Source organism: Cololabis saira, chromosome 7 (assembly GCF_033807715.1).
Source record: "Cololabis saira isolate AMF1-May2022 chromosome 7, fColSai1.1, whole genome shotgun sequence".
In the NCBI taxonomy this organism is placed as follows: domain Eukaryota; kingdom Metazoa; phylum Chordata; class Actinopteri; order Beloniformes; family Belonidae; genus Cololabis; species Cololabis saira.
Window position 1 is genome coordinate 27,836,336 of NC_084593.1, and position 24,653 is coordinate 27,860,988.

The 24,653-nt window shown below is 38.7% G+C and overlaps 1 protein-coding gene across 1 annotated transcript; it reads right to left on the reverse strand.

Annotated features, from left to right (window-relative positions):
* Positions 1–224: 224 nt before the first annotated feature.
* On the reverse strand, positions 225–24,557 carry zgc:152774 (uncharacterized protein LOC553526 homolog). Its single transcript, XM_061725444.1, has 17 exons — positions 24,438–24,557; positions 24,267–24,339; positions 21,274–21,406; positions 19,454–19,674; positions 18,987–19,134; positions 17,297–17,450; positions 12,619–12,747; positions 12,168–12,287; positions 11,972–12,075; positions 11,672–11,797; positions 8,184–8,300; positions 7,829–7,906; positions 5,410–5,449; positions 4,965–5,326; positions 3,524–3,956; positions 3,191–3,351; positions 225–1,242 (listed from the first exon to the last, which is right to left on the reverse strand). Exons 1-17 carry the CDS (start codon positions 24,474–24,476, stop codon positions 1,086–1,088), a joined length of 2,595 nt encoding a protein of 864 aa, XP_061581428.1. The 5' UTR covers positions 24,477–24,557; the 3' UTR covers positions 225–1,085.
* Between the last annotated feature and the right edge of the window lie 96 nt (positions 24,558–24,653).

Here is a 24,653-nt window from a genome sequence, read left to right on the forward strand (position 1 = left end):
CTGCTACTGTCTTGTGCAGCAGAACGTGTTCTTCCATCAGATGTAACAAAATGTAACCTGACTCAAAACTTGTTTTTAACGTGATCTTTTATACTAAACAAATCAAACAGCTTTACTCTCATAAAATAAGAAATTATGTTGCTTTTTAGATTATTAAATTGGTTAAAAGTAAAACGCAGAAACTTCTCAAATTTCCGTTTCAAATTTCCACATTCATCTGCGGATTTATGAGACTAGTAAGTTTTTATTCTTGAGTTTTACTCCCACCTGGTGGCAGGAAAATTGTACTGCAACATGTCAACAATTCATTTTGCATTTTTGTAAATTGAGAGGCAAAGCACAATAAATGGTTTTGGAATTTTATTAAAAACCAGAGGTCCTGTTCACAAGACAAATTAACAAAAAACAGAACAAATTAAACATTACAGTAGAGCAAACGTAAAGCAAACAAAAGCAATATTTCACAGCCTGGTAGAGATGAGTAGTTTCAGACAAAAAAGACTCACATTGGTCAAGCAGACAGGCTTACAATTAGGATGACAAAAAAACTCCTACTATATTTTGTTTAACAATAACGTTCTAATAGGGCACGAATAGCACCTAAAGAAATATATAACAATACAATAAAATTTAAGTATGAGGATGGCTGAATGCTTGAAAATCACTTGAAGACTATAAATAAAATTACAGTTGCTTTATTATGTGTATGCTTTTATCTCACACTGCATAACAACATTTCTCAAAATATGCAGTATTTGGGTATACTTTATTTACCTGGCATTTATATATTGAAACCATGATGAAACAAGTAGTTATCGTCATGTAGTTTAAGTCTACACTGACCCTACTGACCAACTACCACGCAACTGCAGTAGACGTAATATACATTTTTGTCTAATATTGTTATGTAGAGTATATCCAGAAGCACCACTGATAATGGAACCATTGCATGAGAATGACACGACTTTCCATGAGAGCACAAATTTTACTGTTTATTTAGACATAGTTTCATTAGCTTAAACTCTTCATGTACATGTAAACCTATAAAGAAAACAAAAAAAGACACATCTGTGGGATTTAGATTTTCATAATTTCATAGAGTTAACCTCTATGATCTGCTGCAGGATGTTGTCTATATCCGCCGTCTCCACACTGATGCCAGTCAGGTCCAACTGGGGCAGCAGAGATGTGAGAAGAACCACCACATTACTACGGATGTCACACAGAATCTGCTGTTCTGATCTGATGGAAAAAAAACCCAAAACATTATTATTAAAGCCACAATCCTTTCATGTTTTTTTTAAGAGACTTAAACGGAGTGCAGAAAAAAAAGCAAGTTCAACTTTGCAGCAACATATTTACAGCCTGGTTCAAAAACAGTTTTGGTGTCCATAGTTATATTTCACATGTATGAACACTCTATATACAGTATCTCAAAATGTAAAAAGATATAAAGCCGCAAATCTGTGCATCGTTTGATTGACAGCAGTCTGTGGTAGTACTGGCTGTCATCACTTTAGTTTCTTATCATTAGCAATTGCAAATAATAAAACTGACATTTGAGCCATAAATCAGCAGAAGAGCATAATCACATTTATTTTAAATGCATGGCTTGTGCTGTTAATTGTACAAATAAACTTTGAGTTTCCCCCAATAGTCTGGGGGCGGAGACCATTGAGTGGGTCATGACATGCTTGTGGTCTTTGTCCTTTAGGGCATTGCTTAGCTAAGCAGCTGGAAGCTGTGCCAAAGCCGTCAGCTAATGCCTCTTGCAGTGACCTTTGTATCGTATCCTTTCAGGACCATTCCAGGTTGACTAACCAGATCACTAACAAACCTTTGCTTGGTCACCGGGGGTGCTACCCATTGCTCTGTTCCTGAGGCTGCTAGATGACCTAACCAGCTCTGGTAGTAGTGGCTTTTGATGTCACTTTGGTAGTGACAACTGAAATGAGTAAGGATGGACCGATTTGTTCAGAAAGAGGTTAACTTGTGGTAACTGAGCTAAGGTGGGCATGTTCCAGCCTCGTTTGTTCCCCAATTTTAGATTAATTGTGATTGAGCAGAGTAAGCTGCAGCCAGTGTAGAGCCATGCAAAGAACGTTTTTTGTTTCCAACGGACTTTTTGGAAAACCTATGGGTGATGTCCAGTTCTTCTTTTGCAGTCTATGGTCATGTCTGGTAAGTTCTCCTTAAACATTTGGACTGATGTTCATTTCAGCTATTTTCTCACATGTATTTGTCAGGTGCAAATATGAACTCAAACAATAAAAACGAGTATTATTACTAGGGGTGGGTATTGGGAAGGACCTCACGATACGATATGCATCACGATACTTGAGCCACTATACGATACACATTGCGATATCCCGATTATGCAATATCCCGATTATTATACTCTACATAGTTCACCGAAAAATTTAAAAATGCATTACACATCTTAAAATCCAAGTTGTATATATGTACATCAGATGATAGTGATGGATCTTAAAATCCGAGTTGCACGTTCATCAGATTATAGTGACAATTCATGGGACAAACTGTGTCAAAACAATGTTTTATTATAACTATACAAGCTAAAGTTACAACATATTTGTATATGTTTTTCATATTATTTACATCATATGAAATTAACATTAAATTTAGTATGAGGTTGCTTTAATTATGTGGCAAATGATTATAAACACAAGAAAGATGGGTACTAAAACCAAGGACAGGCACAGTGATCAGTCAGTATAGATATAAATCCATAAATAAATAAACCTCTGTTCATTATTTTTCATTTTTTAAGGACAGGCAATTGTGTTATATAAAAAATAAATTATAAAATGAAATAAAACCTGAGCTCAGTGTAGGGCCCTCCCAGGGTTGGTAGAGAGTGGCAATGCCCAGGACTGTCACTTAGGTAGGAGCACTGGGTCGGGGAAAAATCGGGGATAAAAAAAAAAAAAAAAAAATCGATATTCAAATTTTGAATATCGATATTGAATCGGCTGGAAAAGTATTGCGATATATTGCCATATCGATATTTTTGCCCACCCCTAATTATTACTGCTATTACATATAAAAATAAAATCTCAATATGAAAGTGTGTTAATTCAAATAAAATACGGGCCAATACAAAGATCCACTGATGAAAAGTATGTGTTTGGTGTGTGTACATGACTCGATGTCCGTCTCGGGTACTCACTGGCTGTTGTCACAGAGCTCACCGTCGCTCACTCTCATCCTGCTCTGACCTGCAGTCCTCTCCCTCCTGGGTTTGTTCTGTTCACTCTGATCACTCTGATCCTGGACCAGCAGCCCCTGAAGCCCCCCAGCCTGAGACGGGGCAGAGGCTGAGGCGGAGCACTGATGGAAAAAAGAAGATCACTTAAAGTTTGTTTTAAGATCTTCATTTAAGATAAATGTTTCCAATGCAGCTTAGGTAATTTTTGTTTCCATTTATGTTTTAGTCATAGGACTAAAGCCCTAACATTGACCGTTAAATGAAATTGAGATAATTGCTGCGTACTGTGCTGACCTTATCCATGTCGGCCTGGCAGCTGACCTCTCTGCTTGCAGTGGATGACGTCACTCTTTCATTACTGCTGTCAGCAGTTGTCATCGTGCCTTGAGTTCTTTTTTTGACCTCAAGACCTAGACGAGCCCGTAGCCTTGTGACTTCTTCTTCTAATGCAGCCAGCCTCTGCACTGTAGCTTCCTGGTCCCTCCCTTCCATCCTGCTCACCGGGGATACCATCCCAGTCTGGGTTTCTGGGAGCACGTGGGTCCAGTTGTGGTTGGTGGCGGTTTGCTGCAAAGCATCTTGGATGCTGCTGACTGTTTTGGATGTATTTGCTTGCTTCCCAGGATGCAACTCCTCATCAATATTTCCTGAGGCAGGCTGCTTCTCCGCCAACATGTATTGCTTTTTCATCCTGGAGTAAAGAACTGTTTCAATCTTCCTTTTGAGGCTAAAAAAAACAAAGAATAGTCAGTTAAGTCATGGTCTTAAACGTCCATGCTGATGTTTTTACCTAATTGTAAAACTGTGAAATCTTGACTTCCAACCATTTCCCCGAGGCTTCCAGAGTCTGTTTAATGTTCCAGACTCAACCAGTTAAATGTGGGGTATATAATTCTACATAGTTTCTACCCCAAAACACTTTTTTTGTGACATCCACTGAATATCTCTTCACCATAGGCAAGCTGCCCATCCCCTGAGTGCACTGTTAAAAAAAAGAAAGAGAAACTGGAAAAAAAACAGGAGCTGTATTTCTATTATTAGGAGTGTACAGTAAGCCCTCGGAGGTTGGAACTGTAACAGGGACCACCCCAGTCTGGGTCCTTTCAATTTTCATGTCTCCATTGGACCTTAGGTGGACCTAATTAGATCCACTGACTTAAGAAAGAACCATTTCATCCCCCCTAGTGCTGAAAGTGCACCATCTCAGAAACTCACCTAGGGCATGGGCATGTGTTGGGAACCTCAAACAGGTTTATAAAAATGTTCCTTGCGGGCCTGTTCCTGATAATGAATGTGCATCAAGGATTTAGGCTTTGTAAAACTACCACTTGCCCCTGCTAACCCAGCCTGAGGAGAGCAGCCTGTCCACCAAACAATAAACAGCACTCAAGCCAATCACACGCAGAGGGAGGGGTTATGCTCTTGCTTATAAAGTGTGGGACGGACTTGGAAGAGTTAACGATGCAGCAATGTTTCGTGAGCATTAGAAGGAGGGGTAACGAGGAGCAATCATTATCTGTTTTGTTCAAATATCAACAGATGGGACGTGATCCAGAAATTGCTTACCCTACCTTTAACCCTCTTTGACTGGTCTCTGGTTTCAGCCACTGCACAATCCTACTTTGGTGTTTTTACACCGTGTTTATGGAGGAGGGGGTGATTCTTTATATGCTCTTTAAGTGGATGTTACTTGATAAGGTACAAGGAATGGTACACAGTAATCAACACAACCCACCTTAAAGTGTCTATGTGCTCCTTTGCATGCGTGTCTTTTTTTCTGTCACCATTAGTGTCCTGAAAGATTTGAACATTTTCCATGACTTTCCGTACTTGTATGGCTTCTTTCTTCTCTTTAATGACCGTGTCCCTTTGAAGACAATTGTATTGTGAGGCTGACTGCATCGTTGAGTGTGGTTCTGCATCTTCATGGTGATTTGTGTTCGTGTCAGAACATGCAAGAGTGTCTTCAATATAGCAGTCCATTGGTGAGTCTGGTTGATCCGGTGTGTCCATGGACTGGGAGGTGTCCTGTTGACATTCTGATGAAGAAGGAGACGAGTCTTGATGCCTTGTCCCTTTTTTCTGAAAGTGACACATCTGAAATACAAACACACACACACTCATAACATATTCCAGAATGTTTTAGAGCGTATACTGTGACACAAAACAACATTGAATACCTCTGAGGATTTTTGTCGTGTTCTGCTTCTTGATGGCTCACTGCAAGAAAAAAGAAGGCAGAGGTAAAGATAGAGGTGCAACTTTCATGAAGAAAATATTTGACAGATTTTAGCCTCTGTTGTGAAAAATGAGAGAACAAAAATACCATTTATCATTGAAATAATGATTCTTTCCAACCCCTGATCCAAACTGTTAGTGTGTCTACATGTAAATAATTTGGGGAAAATGTATGTGACAGTCAATAATGACCAGAGGTGGACAGAGTACTCGACCTCAGTACTTGAGTAAGAGTACAAATACTACTGGTCAAAATTTACTCCGTTACAAGTAAAAGTAGCTCAGTCAAAATATTACTTGAGTAAGAGTAGAAAAGTACTTGCTTTTAAAGGTACTTAAGTATCCAAAAGTAAATGCTTTTAAATTTACTTTAAGTAAAAGTAAGAGTAAGAGTAAATTTCTTATTTTCCACATCAGTAAATTACTATATTTTTTCTAAATTAATTGTTGCGGCTCTGTCTTGACAAACGTAGGCTACTTTGGCGGTATCGTTTTGAGGAGGCTTGACGTATTTCCGCTTTACGTACATCCCAGTGGAGAGCGTGCACTGTGATAGGTCTCCTCCTCTGACAAAAACAGCTTGTATCCAATAGGATTTTAGGGAAGAAAGAAAAAAGAGCAGACCTGAAAGTAACGAGTACTTTTCAGCCTTCCTAGAAATTTACTCGAGTAAAAGTAAAAATATTTGTCTTGGAAATGTATTCAAGTAAGAGTAATAAGTACCAAAGAAATCTAATACTCAAGTAAAGTACAAATCCTGTGGATATGTACTTAAGTACAGTACTCAAGTAAATTTACTCTGTTACTGTCCACCACTGATAATGACCCACTTTTCCAGCATCAGCTTTTCAGAATAAAGCAGCAGTTACTATGACGATGTAGTTGAGGAGCTGACATATTGAGCATGATTAACGAAATGGGATATTAATATGTTTATTTTCAGGTTGACATTAGTAAAATGTGAGAGAGAGAATAAGAAAAAAATAAGAGTACTAGTGCGTAATGGAAAATTCTAGCAAGACTGTATTCAAAGAGGCTGAAGGAATGTCATAACATAAAGTAAATAGGAAGCTTTATGAAAGTCTTACTGCTGAGTATGTACAGTCTATACATCTAGACACTCTTCATTTGCTCCGGGTTCATTATTGTTTTGATTTAAAAATGTTAATGCTTGTTCATAAAGCTCTTAAAGGCCTTGCTTTATCTTCTTTATCTGAGCTTTTAAATATCCGCCGCCCCAGCAGAGCTCTCCGGCGTCCCCAGGTCCCGGTGCAGGAAGCGGGGCGATCGATCATTTGGTGTTACAGCTCCTAAACTTTGGAACTCATTGCAGCCTGATTTGTGTATTAATGATCCGTCCATGTTTTAGTCCAACCTGAAGACTCACTTGCTTGGTTTAGCTTTTGACACCTGTTCGCACTTTTAGATTGTTATTCTCTGATTTATTCTTCTTATTGTTTTCATTCAAAGCGATTGATTGATTGATTGACTGATTGAACAGCTTTTTGTGAACACTGGACCAACAAATAGATTAATTCGGTAATTCAAGCTACTAAATTAGTTATTTATCAGATATTGAGAATCTGTGGAGATCCTGTTTTCATCACCGTCTATCTGAAACAAGTTGTTTTAACGCCTGATCTTTTACGGCTCACTTTTTGCGGGGGAAAGATTGTATGAAGGGTTTTTGTGGTTTATTTTTAGAACGTTTACAATTCTTCACTGCACAATCAAATCATAGCATAGTAGTGCGAGTAGTGCGGGTTCTCGCACAGCTGTGGGGCTGAATGACAAGATTATTTATGGCCAAATGCTGGGGCCCCAAGGCCAAATAAACAGTATTATGAAAACAATCAAACTGAGAAATTAGATAAGTCTGAAGCCTGAGCTTTTGATTTAAAAATAATACTTTTATTAACATTTACTGCTGTTTGTATGAAATTTTGGCTAATTTTTGCAACAAGAAAGATCACTAATTCAGTAATTTCTTAATTAAGACGGGCCTATTGTTTTGCTTTTTAACATTAATAACAAAAAAATGAGGGCCTTTATTGGTTGGGCAAATATTGCAAAACTTAGTTTTCTCTATCAGACATGTAAGCTGTCACGTGGACAACCACCGGAAATGAGAGTATGAGACAGAGAGAGAGAAACCACAGAATGGCATGTACACACACACACACACACACACACACACACACACACACACACACACACACACACACACACACACACACACACACACACACACACATACACACACACACACACACACACAAACGCTGCGTGAAACATCTGTCCACATACAACTGTTCACAAATGCAGAAAAAAAGTAAGAGTTAAAGAGAAAATGAAAATTACAGTTTCTTGTGGGTTTTTTGGTAGCTGGGTGTTAACTGCTCCCTGCTTTCCTCTGCATCTTCTGGTGTTGAGCAGCTTCTGCAAAGCCAGGTCAGATAAAACTTAAATTCAAAGCAATAGGTGATATAAACATGTGATTACTTATCTGCTTGCTTTATTGCTTGAAGTATTTTTAAGGATAACAGAGAGATGGGAGGCAGAAGAACAACAGAGAATGCTGTTGCTATTGCCGAGTGGCTTAACCTCTACGTCAAAGTGCATCCCCAAATAACTTCTGCATCAATACAATTAAACTTTTGCCTCTCATTATTCATGAAAATACCACCAAAATATTAAAATAATAAGAAATGGGCACCTGTAACGTGGATTGGGGTTCATGCTGCAGTTCCAGCTTTCAGGAGTGACTGTGTAATGATTCGCAGGGATATTTCGCCATTTTAGACAATCTTCACACTGTAACCACATGGGACCCCTAAAAATAGAGAGCAAATGGAAAAGAAAATAATTAAAGTAGATGCGCATATTTTTTAGCCTGCTGCTTCAGTGATGTCCTAAGCCAGTAGCAGAGGTTATAATAATGCCCACTGCTTCAGAAGCTGTCTCTTAATTGTTTTGTTTCAAGCTTTGAAGAAAGTTACACTATTTTCACTTCTTGTAGCGCTGACAAGCTGCTACATGTGAAAGCTGTCAGTGTGGACTTTTGTTTCCCTTTTTCCTTTGATTCAAACTTTCAAACTTAATTTGAACCCATTGGACCCGTTACTCAAACACCTTTCCTAACTTTTATTGTGATGGCTCTTTTACCAGTTATTAACAAAATCTTCACCAAGTATCTGTGTATAGGTTGTCACCTAGGTTACAGAGATACAACACTGTATAAGTCTTAAGTATCTTATAGCCAAGTATTTTCTGTAGTGAATCATGTATCATTATCCAAAACCGTATTATTTTATGACATTTCCAAAACACATGAGCGTGATCTGCATTCAGTGTGCCACAATCTCTCCAGCAGGCTACGTTCTTGCTTAGTTGTTTGCTCTTGACCTTAGGTGTGATAAAAAAATGTACCACATTTCTCCAGAACTCCCTCCAGATCCATAAACTAGTCGATATATGATGTATTTTCCACATATTTTGCCAATCTTCATCTGAGATATTAATGTTAAGTTCTGATTCCCACTTTCCTTTTAATAATAATACATTAATAATACATTTTATTTAACCCGTCTGGCCTTTCTTGGCACTCAAGGTTGCCGTACACAACACATAAAAAAATTTAAATAAAATAAAACCAGCAGAACACATTTAGGAACATCAGAAAACATTTAAAAACGGTGGTCGTGGCCTCGGCCAGCCACGTGGTAGGAATCCAGGTAAATGCGCGTCCACAGATTTAGTTAAAAGACCATGAGATCTATCAGAGTCACTGATTCTACGAGGATAAACTGCGTAATTCTCACCAACGGTGAGGGTTTTGCTCGGTGCTGCTGAACTTTGGGACAGTCGTCTGCACAGGTCACGCATCCCATTTTTCTTTTATGTATTAGTCTGTTTTTTTTTAATTATATTTTTATGTGATTCAAATATGGTTTTGATGTGATTTAAATAACTTTTTTTTAAACCGTCAAATACACATAAAAAAATAAACCTTTATTCTCTTTAGTAGCGCTTAACATTTGTAATTTGATTTTTTAATTTCTGATACTTTCTTATCTTCAGGAAAAATGTGACAGAATACTGTGCTGGTGACCCGTAGTTTGAAGGAGTTAGAATATCTAGTAGCAGTTATTTTAGTCATGTTGGATCACCAACTGTGCAACTTAAAGACAACAACATTCAGCACATGGATATAATGTAGTTAGGAAAAAAAAGTCGGGCATGGATCGCACCTCAAGAAAATACTTTGAATCTAGGCTTAGTACTGAATTTTGTGCTTTTATTTTGCATACCTTTACTCTCAAGGTTGAGCAAGTTGCGATTAGAGACAGCTGCCTCGAGCTCAAGCTCAAGGTCAGGACTGGAAAGTTACAAAGACGGGAGAGAGAGGAGGAATAAGGTAGGCAGACTACAGGACTTTTTTTTCAGGATGTTGCTGTTAAATTAGATGAAGAGATTCCAGCCTGTGCTCCAATGAAGGGAGAGCCAAGTCTTAACCACAGCCACTCCCCAGTTTTTAAACCAATTACTGTATCTTTTGCAAATGTGTATCATGCCGATACACACCTTAGCACACGGATAACTTTTCATCCACTTCTCTGAGGCTCAACAAATCAGAACTGGTCCTTGTCGGCCCAAAAGTTTGGTTTGCAACTCTAAATAAATCTCCTTAAATGAAATAAGTTGGTTCTCCACTTTAAAGCTTTATATTTTAGTCTAAGGTATTGTGTCTCTTCTCCTGATAAATGACAGATGCCATCCAAAACTCTTCTGAAGAGTCTATTAGAAGCCTGTATTTTTTTTAGATGATGCCATAATGGCAGGAACATCCATCCAAAACTATTAATCCACAAATGTAGAAATAAATAGAACAAATCAACCGGGCAACTGCCTGGAGCATACACCTAACCACAGTCACCACAAAGTAGTTTAGTACTTTAGACTGGCTTTGCTCATGATGTTCACAAGGGTTATCTTACAATCATTTTGATTGGAACTCTCCATTCATCCTCATTTCTGATGTCACTACTGAGACACTTCAAACCAATAGTGCAGCAGTTCTGACTGAGTTCTGCTGGCTCAACTAACCGACTGTGGCCCATGGGTCCCCGGGGCTCGGTCTGAGCTTAGTTGCAGGCAGCAGTGGCTAGTCTACCGTTGGCTAGCGGTCAGGTTAACCAGTCTGGAAGGATGTGGGCCAACGAGGGCGGTTCGGCTGGAGGAGCCAAACTCTGATGATCTACACAGGGAGGGCCAATAAACCTGGTCCTCGAGAGCCGCAGTTCTGCATATTTTAGATGTTCCCTTGCATCATTACACCTGATTCTAATTAATGGTCCTCATTAGCTCGTCATCAAGGTCTGGACAACTCTGTTGGTGACACAGCTATTTGTATCACGGTGAGCTGAAGCAGGGAAACATCTAAAGCATGCAGGACTGTGGCTCTCGAGGACCAGGCTTGGCCACCCCTGATCTAGAGGCCAAGGGTCGCGTTTAGCCGTAAGCAAACGTGCTTCTGCTTAGCCAAGCTTTGTCCTTGGACCAGAGGTTCACCGAAAGTGGACAGGTTCTCGGCTGGGGGGGTAGTCAAATGTAGAACCACCACTGTGGAGATTGTGGTGGATATACACACACAGGACAATTGTTAATTTTCAGAGTTATAATTCACGGCGACCTCGCCCATGTTACAATGCCTTGTTGTTTCCTTTTACTAGGGATATTCTTTCCTTTAATTATACGTGCTACTTTAAGAGTAGAGACACACCTCAGAGGTGCTGACGTTTTTACCTGCGCAACAGTTTTCGGATTGTGGTTTTTGGTTACTCACTGTGTTAATTGAATTAAATGGAGTGCTCTCCAAAGAGGAATTAATCTCCGTCGTTTCTCTGCCTACATCAACCGCACTCCTACAAGATCCTGTTTTAACCCACTTTTGGAGGAAGCCGGTTGTGGTCATTCAAGGAACTGCATGTATCGCCTGGCGACAGTTTGGTGACTCACATGGAGCCTCTTGAGCAACACTAAAGCCTCTGTCCTCCGTATATAACAGAACAGTTAGACAAACTATTATCCAAGTGCTGAATGCAGCAAGAAGTTTAGGCATGGAGACACGGACATACTCGAGAGTTTTAAGAGGAAAAAAGGACGATTTAATAATAATACTAAAAGGACAAGGTTGACACTCACGCATCGGCCTCCTGCTGGACTTGACTGTTGTCTTTGTCTAAAGGCTGGGACTCTCTCTCTTTCGCCTTCTTCTCCACCACTTTCCAGTAGTCATTGAGTTTTAAGCCCAAAGCACCAAGAGTGAGTCTTTGCAGTGAGAAAAGAAAACAGATGTTAGTATCTTTGCTGTTTCCTGTAAATGTATGATCACAAAGGCACAGGTGAAAATATAGTAGGTAAATGACTCAGTACTCAGTATGGATCAGCAGCATTTTGGTCAAATTAATGTTACGTGTCAGATTTGTTTGATGTGTCGTTTACCTGTATTCTTTAGTGTACTCAAAATCTTGCTTGTTATGAGCAGGTTTGAGAAAGTTGCACTCGATGACGCCAATTACCCCAATCCCTGCCCTCTGACCCGAGACCTGAAGGAAATCAGAGAATGAAAATATGAGTAGATATGCTACTCTACTCGTCACGTATGAGCATGGAGCTTCTGTATAACACTTTACTTTACCTTCAACTGGCAGCCCACTTTCTCATATGCCTTAATAAGTCGATTGTTGTGGTACATCATGATGCCATAGTTGTCCTTCTTTTTAGGGTTTAGACCAAAAGTCACTTTGAACTTCTCCTTCTAGTGGACACTGGTCAAGGATAAAGGCCCTAACAAGAGGCATGTTTCCGTACATTTCTTTGTTCTTTGAAATGTTAAAAGAACAAACCAGAATGGCGTTATCTAGTAATGAAAACTTTCAGACACATTTTTTTACAGGGTATATATGACAAATGTGAAAGGGTATGTGAGAGTATGCATCTTAAGTACTGTAGATATATGAAACCCAGATGAATTGGAGCTGCATTGCTTGTTTTCATTTTCTATTGTTCATTATCAGTTGCCTTTTAGATTCAAGCTAAAAGGAAAAAAACACAACAGCATACAGTACATGCAGGTAGTGTCAGGATACACTAAACTGAGGTTTGTACACATCATGTTCAATGTGAGCCAGCGTCTTTGACACCAACTTTGCCAGAATCTTCTTCCCCCTCAATATGACCTGTGTCCTTGGCTTTAGGTACAAGATGTTGACGTAGGCCTAAGATGAACAAAAACAAAGAGAAAATATAAAATGTGAAACATTTTACATCTTCAAGTGATCATTTAGTTTTCAGGTGGCCTGGCACCATCTGAAATTACTCTCTTTCAACCTGAGCGTCCATTGGAATCAGCTTTTACAACTAACACAACAGAAACATCATCTATAGCAGTGGTTCCCAACCTTTTCCAACTCAGGGCCCACTTTTATGTCTCAAAAATGTTCGCGGCCCACCTCCAAACTTTTTAATTCCCCCTAATGCTAGCCAGCTATCCATCTTTATACTCCAGTTTCAGGTATCAGCATCAAACGTAAATAAGTCAAGTGCATTGCAGTCCGGCTGCAAAGTGGTCCGACCGATAACAACAAAAGTCCCTATCGCTCATTTGCTTGTCACAAGTCTAATACTTGAAGGAAAACAAAACAAAATAATGAAAATAATATTTAAACATTTTTAATATCATTTTAAACATAAGCGAGTTTTAACATTTAAAACATTATTCTGTATATTTTTATATAATTATATTCCCCCCCACAAAAATCATAATTTTTTTGGAAATGATTTGGCGGCCCACTTGCAATACCTTCGCGGCCCACCAGGGGGCCGCGGCCCACAGGTTGGGAATCACTGTTAACACCTTAGCATGATCCTAACAAGTAGTTTTAAAGCAGATGTACCATTTACAAAACTGCAACATACTGCTTTAAAAGAGAAACGGGGACAGTGGTACTATAAAACCACTGATGTCATCAGTGGGGAAGAGGTTTGTACTTGAACCTAGAATTCAAAGGTTAAACTCGCCCCCCACATGCAGCACTCGCAGGGCTAGCCCACGCTTTAACCACAACCACTGCAGCTACATGTGAAATCGTTTTGTTTAAAAGATTTACGATTTACTTTGTCAATAAAGTAAAAAAAGACAACTTTTGACATTAATTCAAGGACTACTGTGTACTGTCTTGCAGAGTCTGGTCCAGTTCACTCCAGCGCAAGGATGAAGAATGTTAGGAAACAAACCAGGACTGATTACCTTTTTTGGGCAGTTTACAGCAAATTACTATCAAATAAGCCATTTTATGGGTTGTTTGAGCTAAAATACTTTTTTATAGTATTAAAAAAATAAACAAAAAAGACCAGACAAACAAATGCTTAAAACAGGCTTGTTACAAGGTAGTGCCTTATAATATGTTTTTGAGAAGCCCAAAACCATTGAGATGCAAAAAGAGGAAGTAATGGTGACTGCTTCTCATCACCTTCTAACTTCTCACGTAAGATAAAAACGACAGACGCAGCAATCAGCTTACTTCCCTTAGTTGCCGGTTTTTCTTTTGCAAATCCAACGTTAATTGCAAAGGTTTAGTTGTTTTGGCAAAAAAGAGTTAAAGATATTATACCATTTAAGACTAATACTAATTTAAATACTATCCTTACAGCTTTACGACTGACAGACTGACTGTGACCAGCTGCAGCAGGTGATAGGGGGGGTTATCTTTTTGATATTTTTAACATTTAGTGCATCCCCCTAGTTCCGGGAGCGACGATGCAAACGGCTCCAAAAGACATTATGAGTGGCATTGATACATTTACTGCTGTTGTTTCCTTTGCTAGTGTGTTTGTTTTACTAAGAACTGAATTAGTTTCAACCTATGTTGCACTCGCACACGGAGATCAAAAGATATTAATTTACAGGCTTGGCCTGCAGACATCCAGATATTCATTTGTTAGGTGGATATCTTATTCCCAGTTTGGGTTTTTGGGTTATTATAGCTTTTTTATTACAGCCCTCTGCAAAATTAAGCATTGTCACACAATGTTGGTCATAAACATCACCTTCAGTAATGTTCCACTTCTCCAGAGCTGTTAAATAGGAGTTGAAACACCAAAATAAACTGATATTTATAGTGTCTATTAGTAATCTAGATACAGCAGAAAAAGTCACAAAAGCAAGCATTGAGAATGCCTGAGAAAAATAACACAAATAAGTTTGTTCCTCTTTGTCTCGTATGTGCTATGTGCTTCACTATCATGCAAGTATGACTGAAACATGATTTCCCAAAGTATTATGTAAATGTGGGACATTTTTGTTGAAAATACAGCAAAGTAATAAGGGGCAAACACATAAAGCCCCGGTTCAACCCTTGTTGTAGTTGATAGATCTGACCTAGACCTTGAAAGATGTACCTGCAAAGCATAATTCCAATTTTCCAGCGGTATGTCTAGATTTCTAAGCAACCCTTTTTAACCAGTTCCTTACAAGTGTGTTCATAGCTGCTGATTTCAGGGGCTGGTTGAGGAGCCACTCCACTCCAGTTCTCCCTCCTCCTCTGACCCTTGCAGTGCCTGTTTTTGAAACGCTGTTACAGCTTTGCATTACCCATTACCAGGGTACAGTTAATACAGCTAGATGCAGGGTAATGCTACTCTAATCTGGGTCTGTGATGTCAAGGAAGCCTGTAGATCTGAATGGTTCCCCCTAATTGACAAGATTGCTCTATTTTGAAGTTGAAGCAACTTTCAACTTGGAGTTGAAGAAGTTGAAGTCATTTCAGACACCCAAATGTCTTCCATGAAGCACAGAATTTATAATTGTTTTAATCTAACTCCTTTAAACCTACATTTGTCCTGAAAAAGCATAAATGTACAAACAAGACCAAATATCTAAATACGTCTTTATTGTTACATTTCAGGACTTGAGCCAAATGGAAGAAGTAAAAGTGACAATAATGATGCTTACTTAACATGAACTTGGGAGTGTCACGGTTTTGGGTCTAGGCCTGTGTTGAAAAAAATCGATTTCCCAATTCTAAATCGATTCTCATATTCATTCCTAAAAATCGATTCATATGTCTAAAGATAAATTTTTTTAAAAATTTTTTTTTGTTTTATTTATTTATGTTTTTTTTTTCATCATTACATTACAACTTTTGGTTATTTTTTTGTTTATCCCCAAAAAAGGAATGTTTTGTTGGACACGAGAATAACTGGTGCCATGTTTTTGCCTTTAAATATGTTTAAAGGTATGAAAACATTAAAGTGTTAGGTTATAATTGCATAAATTGTCTATACTTCATTACTTTATATACTGTCTTGGGGTTACATTTGCAAAAAATGCTAAAACCAAATGCTCAAAAATTAAAAACCAAAATAGACAGAAAATGGAACAAATAAAAACGGAATGTGGGAAAAAATAAAACCGATTTCATCCGTCTCTGTTTGCTGCCCTGGATCTGTTTGGTAATTCTGACCCACATGATGTTTCTGAAAGCAGTTCTATCAGCATTCTGGGAGCTGATTGGTCCTTACAGCATCATTAGCTGCCAATACTTGCTGTTTAATCTCAATATGATACTAGTAGTAATATTTTGCATAACTACAGTCATTTAATTCATGCAACAACTCAAAAAACTGTTTTAATAACACTAACCCAAATCAATATCGGAATCGAATCAAATCGGATCGAATCCAATCTTGATAATCGATTCTGAATCTTAAGAAGCGGAATCGAATCGATTCTTGACATTTGAATCGATCCCCAGCCCTATTTGGGTCTATGTCATGGTTTCGAGTTTTTGTCACAGTTTTTTTTATCAACATCCTGTTTTATTTGTCATGGTGTTTCAGTTATGTCTTGACTTCCCTTCTTCCCATTTGCTCTGATCGTTTGCACATGTGTCTCTTCAAGCCCTCTGTGTATATCTTGTCCTGTCGTTGCCCCCTTATGGATCCGTACTGTTCTCACTACCTCGTCATTCATGTTTTTTTGGTTTTCCTCAAGTTTAGGCTTTTTTACTGTTTGGAATCCTGCTCTGCAGCGCTTTTGTTTTAATAAATCGTGTTTTTTGGAACGCCTGCTACCTCCTTCTCCTGCATCTGGGTCCTACTCATCCGAGCCTTGATATGGAGCAAAAGGCGCTGCCGAAGTAGGATAGTTAAACAACTTCAAAATTGGCATGCAAACACAGGGACATAAGTACACAGATCAGGAACCCAGGAAGAACAACAGATGCATGAAAAACAAACTTACAAGGGAAGGAGGAAAACACAAGACCATACAGTATATGCAAACACTCACAGGCAAACTGATGAGGCACAAGTGTAAACAATCGATATAGTGGACCAAAAAGGAAATGACACTTAAAATAAAAATAAAATAAGAAATCTGATGAGAGAGCCAGAAATAGAAAAACAACCAGTAAACCAAAACCAAGAAAACTTGGCAGAACTTAATCAACATCCCAAGTCAATGACAATTATAACATTTCTTTAACTTCTTGAATTAAAATGACCGTCTCAGATTTACTGAAAACACATCAAAAAAATCTGTCACCTTAATAGAAATTAGACAATATATATAGAATAGATATATATATTTTGGAAAAGATAATTTTTAGATAAAAATTGATTTTATAAATGTGCTCATACAAATATGAACAACCTGAATTTTACAACAACTGAGTAAACTCAGTTTGTTGGAAATACTAATAATAATTAAAAGCTTGACAAAAGTTTGTGACTATGGTTGAGATTGTATTCGACTGACTGACTCACCCTGAGGCTGTAATACATATCCGGGATGTTCTGCTCAGGTCTCAAGGACCCACTGTTCCTCAGACCCTTCTTCAGCTCCTCAGTCTGAATCTCGGGCAAACGAAAGTCACTCGGATCAGTCTCAAAGTCGATCTCTGTGTTACCATCTCTGGCTCTTCAACATAACACAAAATGGAAGAGCAGTCACAATGCATTGTCTTTCCTTGCATTGAAGATACTTTAAAGAAGTAAAAATCTGTCAAACTTTTATGTAAATAACCAAATACATTTTATCAGAACCAGCATTCAATCACAAAATATCAGTACCGTGCTATCAGTACTGGATGATGTTGATGTATGTGTTAAGCCTTGTAGTGTTTGATGTAAAGAAGAAGGGAAATTACAGACTATGAGAATCTGTAACAATTTGACACATTTTTCTAAAGAAATCTACAGGAGAAATAAAAAAAGAATAAAATAATAAAAAAATACTTCTAATGTTTCAGTGTTTCTACTCTTAAAGGGATTGTGACATGAAAAACAAATTTTTCTTGATTTTTTGTGTTTTGTTGGGTGTCTTGACATCAATTACACCCAAAAAACAACGAACTTTTAACATTCAGTGTATTGTGTGCTTTCTGGGATTTTCCGCATAACTGTGCAAAAACGGCGCATGTGGTTTGGTGGCGGGCCGTTACGTAACGGCCCGCTAAATCACCGCCCCCTCCACCCAGCTCCCTGCCTCCGCTCCTCTCCAGCGCACCATAAAGGCTGATTTATGGTTCCGCGTTACACCGACGCAGAGCCTATGGCGTAGGGTTACGCTGCGACGCGCATCATACGCTGAACCCTACGGCGTAGGCTCTGCGTCGTTTTAACGCGGAACCATAAATGAGGCTTAACACGGATCTGTTTAGAGCGTCTTTTGTTCTAATCACCGGAGGAAAACTGCTAAGAAGACCCGCGGCCACTGACTGGACTTAAGATAAGGGGACAGTGCTGCTTGCATGCCTTTATTTTTATGATTGTTTGCTGTGGTTCTCCCTGCTGCTCTTCCGTGCATGCTTCGCCTGTCGCTCCGACGCCGCTGTGAGCGTATGGTTGGGCTGGAGGAGGTTGGGAGGAGGAGCGGAGCAATGATTGACAGGAAAGGGGGGAAAGGAAGCATTTTCCACGGCGCAAAAAAACACTGTAATAAAAAGCCAGGAAAAGAGTACTAAGAGTGAAGTTTTTCTTGTTACACTCTTTTAGACACATTTGAGGGATGTTGGCCAAGACTTTTAATAGTGTTAAAAGCATGTTAAAAATGATGTCACAATACCTTTAATATGATGGCAAGAGTTTGTTATTAACTGTTTTTCCGAAGCAAAGCTTCAACAAATGTGAGTCTGTTCACACCTTTTTTTTTCTGTGGCATTTGTGCACGCAGGTTCTGTCTCCTCTGTGATGTATGTTACTCACACGCAGCATAAACACTCTTAGCACTAAGTTTGAAATTACTTCAAAGTAACTGATGAATCATCTCACAGACTACTCACATGAATCATCTCACAGACTAAAAAAGAAGAAAAAATGTTTTTAACCAGACTTGAGATGTGAAACATGCTGCAATAAAAATAACGCAGATTTGCAGCAAACTAACGTGAAATATTTGATCATTTAATGCACCTACCCGGCCTAATTACAACATGAGCAAACTTGTGTCTCTGACCTGCGGATATTCCAGATTAATATCTTGGTGCCTTTTTTGCAGGGAATGGAGTCAAAGTGGGTATGTATCTGCTCTTTAGAGTTGATGATGGAGTGTTTGAGGATGGCTGCCAGGCTGGCCTCTGAGTCTTCAGTCACAACCATTGACTGTGATGCTGAATTAAGGTCAGAACATAGGGAGACATGCAAATATCTCACCTTTTGTACATATGCTGAGTACAAACGTCCTGTCATGGCCTTAAACATGATCTTCTATTTGCATTTAAGTCCCTCACACTGGACATTCAAATGATTTGCTGTTTCACTACAGCAAATCATGGTTATGGTTATGGTGTTGCTTTGTCGTAGAACTCATCACTAAGGAGTCATGAAGAAATACAAATGCTGAACAGCAAATGCACACTACAGTTGGCCAAATATTCCTCTTCATTTTTGTTCCACCCATTTCTTTTCATTTGCAAAGGATATTGGTTTGTTGGTTGAAGGGCACTATGGGGACAATGACAGCCTGGGCTTTGATGACCTGCAGGTAGCTCTGAGACAGCATTCCCACACTCTGACAGCCGCCATTCTTGGTGAAGATGAGTGCATCGCGGCCGAGGCGCATGGAGCCAGACTTGAAGCCGTTGCCATACACGCCGATGGCCGGGTGACTCGACCTCCCTGAGCCCTTTTCTGTGAAGCCAAAACTGGGCAAAAAAGGTGAAGATGACAGAGATGATATATAGGTTCAAATAATTTCACAGTAAAAGGAACTGTTATCAGTAAGCAGCAGGGCATAATGTCTTTCAAAATAAAATACCAAATAAATAATAATTATTGGACCTGGCTGCATAAATTGTGACCCTGCAATCCAATCTTCATGAGATCTTTATTCAGCAACTTAAAACTTCCATAGTCTTGGAATGTGAAAGGGTGTCATTTAATAGGCTTTTAAAATTCTTTTTAAAGTTTTTGCAAAGTTGTCTATTGCTGGTAAGTGTGTCAAAACAAATGAAAAATTCCTGAATGTGACAAATGAATGCGCGGAGGAATGTCTCCCTCTCAGTGTAGTATTGACTCTTCAGAAAGAACAAATGTGACTATATCAAATACACCCTTTTATTTATTCTATAACAAAGGAAAACACTGTAGTGGCCGTTGTCTTCATAATATTAATTCTATATTAAATATTTTTCTTTGTGATGTATAATAATATAAAAAAAATAAAAATAATAACAAAACCAAATAGGCCCCACAGCAGTATGTATGTGTGGGTGTGTTCAAGAGTGATGTACTGTATGTTGTAACTGATATGCATTCATGTAATGCCTGAAGCTGAAACTCAGACCTCACTCGGCAACAAAAACATTCTGTTTTCTGATTGTATGTTGGTAACTCCGAGAGCTGGTCTGAGCTGTGGGCTAAATTTGACTTGTTTGTAAGATGGGCTGTTGGAATTACTGTGCGGTGAAGTTAATTTCTCAGCGTGAGAAATGCCACTTGTGGCGTGGGAGCGTGCAAACTTGAAATGCGTGAGTCTCACGCTCAATGCGTGAGACTTGAGAGCCGGGCCCTGGGTAATGGTTTTACAAAATGCAAGGCCTTGATGACACATCCAGGGAATACAATCTGCAAATTATAATAAGAAACAGACTTTCCTTATTTAGTGCGTTGTGTGAAGCAAGGATTGTTGGTGTGTAAATATCAAATAATTGCACGTTCTGAGGTGATGCTAACCTTGTGCGAATGGGGCATAAGACACAAAATAGCAGAAGTGGAAAAGAATGTTGCAAATGTTAGCTGAGCCAATGAAGAACTGCGCTTGAAGAAGAAACGGCCCGTCGAGGATCAATTTTCTTGGGAGGTTCTGAACAACGTACGATGGCCTGCATGCATTGCTTTTCTCGCTCTTCTTGCTTTTCATGTCTTAGAAATTATGTTATTACATTTTAAAAGTACAAATACAAAAAATTACGAATTTTGATAGGATTTATTATGCGTTTCTTTTTAAGAAAATCCCTCAAATACAAATTACAAAACATTATACTCTGTTTAATAAGCATATTTTAAAGAAGTGTCAATAAGTGCACATCCTTGATAATCAATAACAGCTCTTAAAAATATCAGGAAAATCTGGAAAAACTGAAAAAGTTTTCCAGCATTTCTGAGTTTGTTAGAGGGCGTGTCAGCAGAATGACCGCAAATGGTTTGTTTGCAGGACTACATGTGTTTTGGATGCAGCACGCTTGGAAAGTGTTTAGTTTTCTCGTTGATGTGAACTTCCTATCAGCCTGTCCGGGACTCACCTCAGCATCTTGTGCAGTTTGTTTGGCGTCATGCCACTGCCATTATCAGTAAAAGTCAGACAGAGCTGATCACCTTCTTCTACGACGTCTATCCAGATCTGTTTCGCAGACACGCCAGGGTCGGATGCGTTGTCTAGATTGTGGTGGACAAGAAAATGTGAATTTAGAAAAGAGACACAGAGACAATTTAAAAAAAAAGTGGATAGTGTTTCCTTCATGCAACCTTGCATTTAGCAAGCTCAACGTTAATATATCTGGTGCTAACCCCGTACAGACTCTGTCAAAGAAATAAGTTATTGCAACTGTGTTGTAGAAACTATTGAAAAACCTCTGATAAACACTACAGCTAGTGTCAGACTAAATTACATGTATACGGCACCTCCATTGCTATTCTTATATTTGATATAACTAGATAACCAACATTGTTATGACAGAAAGTACATTATACAGTATATTATATATTATATATATTTTGGAGTAGTCAATGTCACATGCACACTAATGTAAAGAGGACAGTTTTCTTTCTACTGTAAATGTTTAACCACTCTAATTAAAATGTCCTGGATGATTCTTATTGGCAGCAAATTTAGTTAGGAAATATGAAACATTAAACATGTTTAAAGGTCTTTAACTAGACTTTATGATGTTTTTGTACCTTCACACCAATCAACATCATTTCTCTTTCAACCTTCAGCTGACATAATGGAAAGTACAAGTTAACACAGTTAAGTGTTGAGACACATTAATGACCAAATATCAGTGTTTAACAGGAAATTACCACCAAAGTTAATACCCAGTCTGAATTTGCCACAGGGATATTATTAAAGTCTTGTCTTACTTACATTTCCAGGTTATTATTATTTTGACAGTTACTGTTCAAGCTATTCATAATATTAAATGATGACCAATAATGTGATGATGTAGGTGTGAAGACTGCAAAATGACTTATTTTAAGTGTCTTACTTTTAAAATGAAAGTTTGAAACAGAGAAGATCCATAATTGATAAACAATTCAACTTGTTATTTACTTGTCCTCGGTTCCAATGCGATGTGACTGCATTTGTGGAGACTGTAAACAGGGGTCACCAATCCTGGTCCTCGAGGGCCGATGTCCTGAATGTTTTAGAGTTTTCTCTGCTTTAACACACCTGATTCTAATTAATCATCGTCATCAGCTTGTCATTGAGGCACAATTCTCTTAACGACACAGTCACTTTTATCACGGTGCAATGAAGCAGGGAAACATGTAAAACATGCGGGACACCGGCCCTCGAGGACCAGGATTGGTGACCCCTGCAAGTGTAAAGTATGTCTCTTTCAATCTGTGAGACCTCAGGAGCACAATTCCAAATGATTTGAAATGCTCAGCTACTCAGTGACCAAAATACTCTCTTGAAATGGGTTTGGTAGCCCTCACAGCCAGTTCTGGGGATAGGGGATATCTGCTGTCCCTTGGCCTGGCATTTGTGGGACTAAGCTGATGGGTGGGCGAAGGTTGATACCAATTCCAATACCAATTGTAGTCATTTTAGCTCTGTCAGTCATTTCAGAAGAGGCTCAAATGTCCAAGTTGAAAGTTGTTCAACAGGAGGACCCAGCTGCTGCAAGACGTAGAATCCATCAAGCTAGAAACAGCCCAGACAATAGTTCTGAACCTGAACATTTCCATGCCTATTTTGAATTTTGTACCAGCAAATCATCTAAACTGAGTTTGGACAGTTGCATATAGTTAACTAGCTATAGTTTGGAAAGCAAATTATTCCCCTAATTCTTGATTGCCAAAATGATTCTCCTGATGTTTTCTGTGTTTGATAGTTTTGGACTGCAGGCAGGTCAGTTTAGTGTCCAGAATTGTCCTAATTTGTCCTAATAATCTATGCTATTTGGTACGACGGAGTATTAGGGCCAAACTAAGACAAAAAACATTGGAAATTACGAGAATAAAGTCATAATATAATGAGAATAAAGTCGTAAAATTACGAGAATAAAGTCGTAATGTTGCGAGAATAAAGTCATAATAGAATAAAGTCGTAATAACGAGAATAAAGTCGTAAAATTACGAGAATAAAGTCGTAACATTACGAGAATAAAGTCGTAATGTTGCGAGAATAAAGTCGTAATATTATGAGAATATAATTTATGAGAACTCTAACAGGAAGAGCTTCTTCTCCCTGTGTTAAAATGAGGAATATTGAGCATCTTGTGAAGTTATATTTATATATTTATAATATATTACGACTTTATTCTCGTAATTTTACGACTTTATTTTCGTAATATTATGACTTTATTCTCGTAATTTTACGACTTTATTCTCGTAATATTATGACTTTATTCTCGTAATTTTACGACTTTATTCTCATTACATTATGACTTTATTCTCGTAATTTCCTTTTTTTGTTTTTTTGTTTGGCCCTAATACTCCGTCGTAATTTGGCACCTGCGTTATTGTAAATTAGGTGGTGTAAAATGTAACCCCTCCCTAACAAACAGCAGTGACATTCAGCACAACAGCCAACTAAAGCATGGACCAATGACAGCGCACAGAGTGGAAGAATGACACCGCAGGCACAGACTTGTCACGTGGTGATTATAGACTGATTCAAATATGGTACAAATTGTTTCAACTTTTCTCTTTAAGCACAATATAAAAATTAAGAACATTAATGTGGACATAACGTCCCCACGTTTGCAGGATAATACAGAGGAAAATGTATTAGTAACAACACATGCATATGAAGGTCACATGTCGTTACTTTGTAATTACAGCCAAACCTAGGAGCAAAGTACGCCACATGTTTCAGGCTTATGGCAGTAAAGTCGTTGGTGAAAGAGGAAGTCCTTCGGTCAATTTTAGCACCAGCAAGAAAAGTCTGTTGCAGCTCAGTGCGTGTGCGACAGCGGAAGGGCGCACGAAATGAAACCATGAAAAAAGCTGCAACAGATCAGGGCAGCAGTGCAGGTGCACTATGCAAAGTTAAAGTTTGTCCGCCTACCTATCAACTCCGCCACCGCGCTGAACGGCCAGGTGTGACTCGTGGAGTTGCTGTTCAAGAAGGAAGGACTCATCTGCAAAGAAATAAGAAACCATTGAGTGCGCTGCAGCTTAATCAATTCTTCCCCTGCAGTTTGCCATTCAGCAATGTAATTATTTTTTTTAAACTTACAGAACTCAAGCGAATCCCATGCTCACTTAACCTCGCCATGTTTTTGTCAGAGAATGTTTTGCCTCCCGTTGCGCCTGCTCTCTGTGACTGCAGGTACGTCACTTAAAGCCTCAATTATGGTTCCGCGTTAAATCGACGCAGAACCTACGCCGTAGGGTTACGGCGTAACCCTATGGCGTAGGGTCTGCGTTGGTGTAACGCAGGACCATAAATCAG

Coding starts and splice junctions, on each gene's coding strand:
- zgc:152774 (XM_061725444.1), bottom strand. CDS start 24,476: ATGGCGAGGTTAAGTGAGCATGGGATTCGCTTGAGTTCT. Junction 12,748..17,296: donor ATATGTATTACAGCCTCAGG/GTGAGTCAGTCA, acceptor TGTTCATCTTAG/GCCTACGTCAACATCTTGTA. Junction 5,327..5,409: donor CACGACAAAAATCCTCAGAG/GTATTCAATGTT, acceptor TTTGTATTTCAG/ATGTGTCACTTTCAGAAAAA.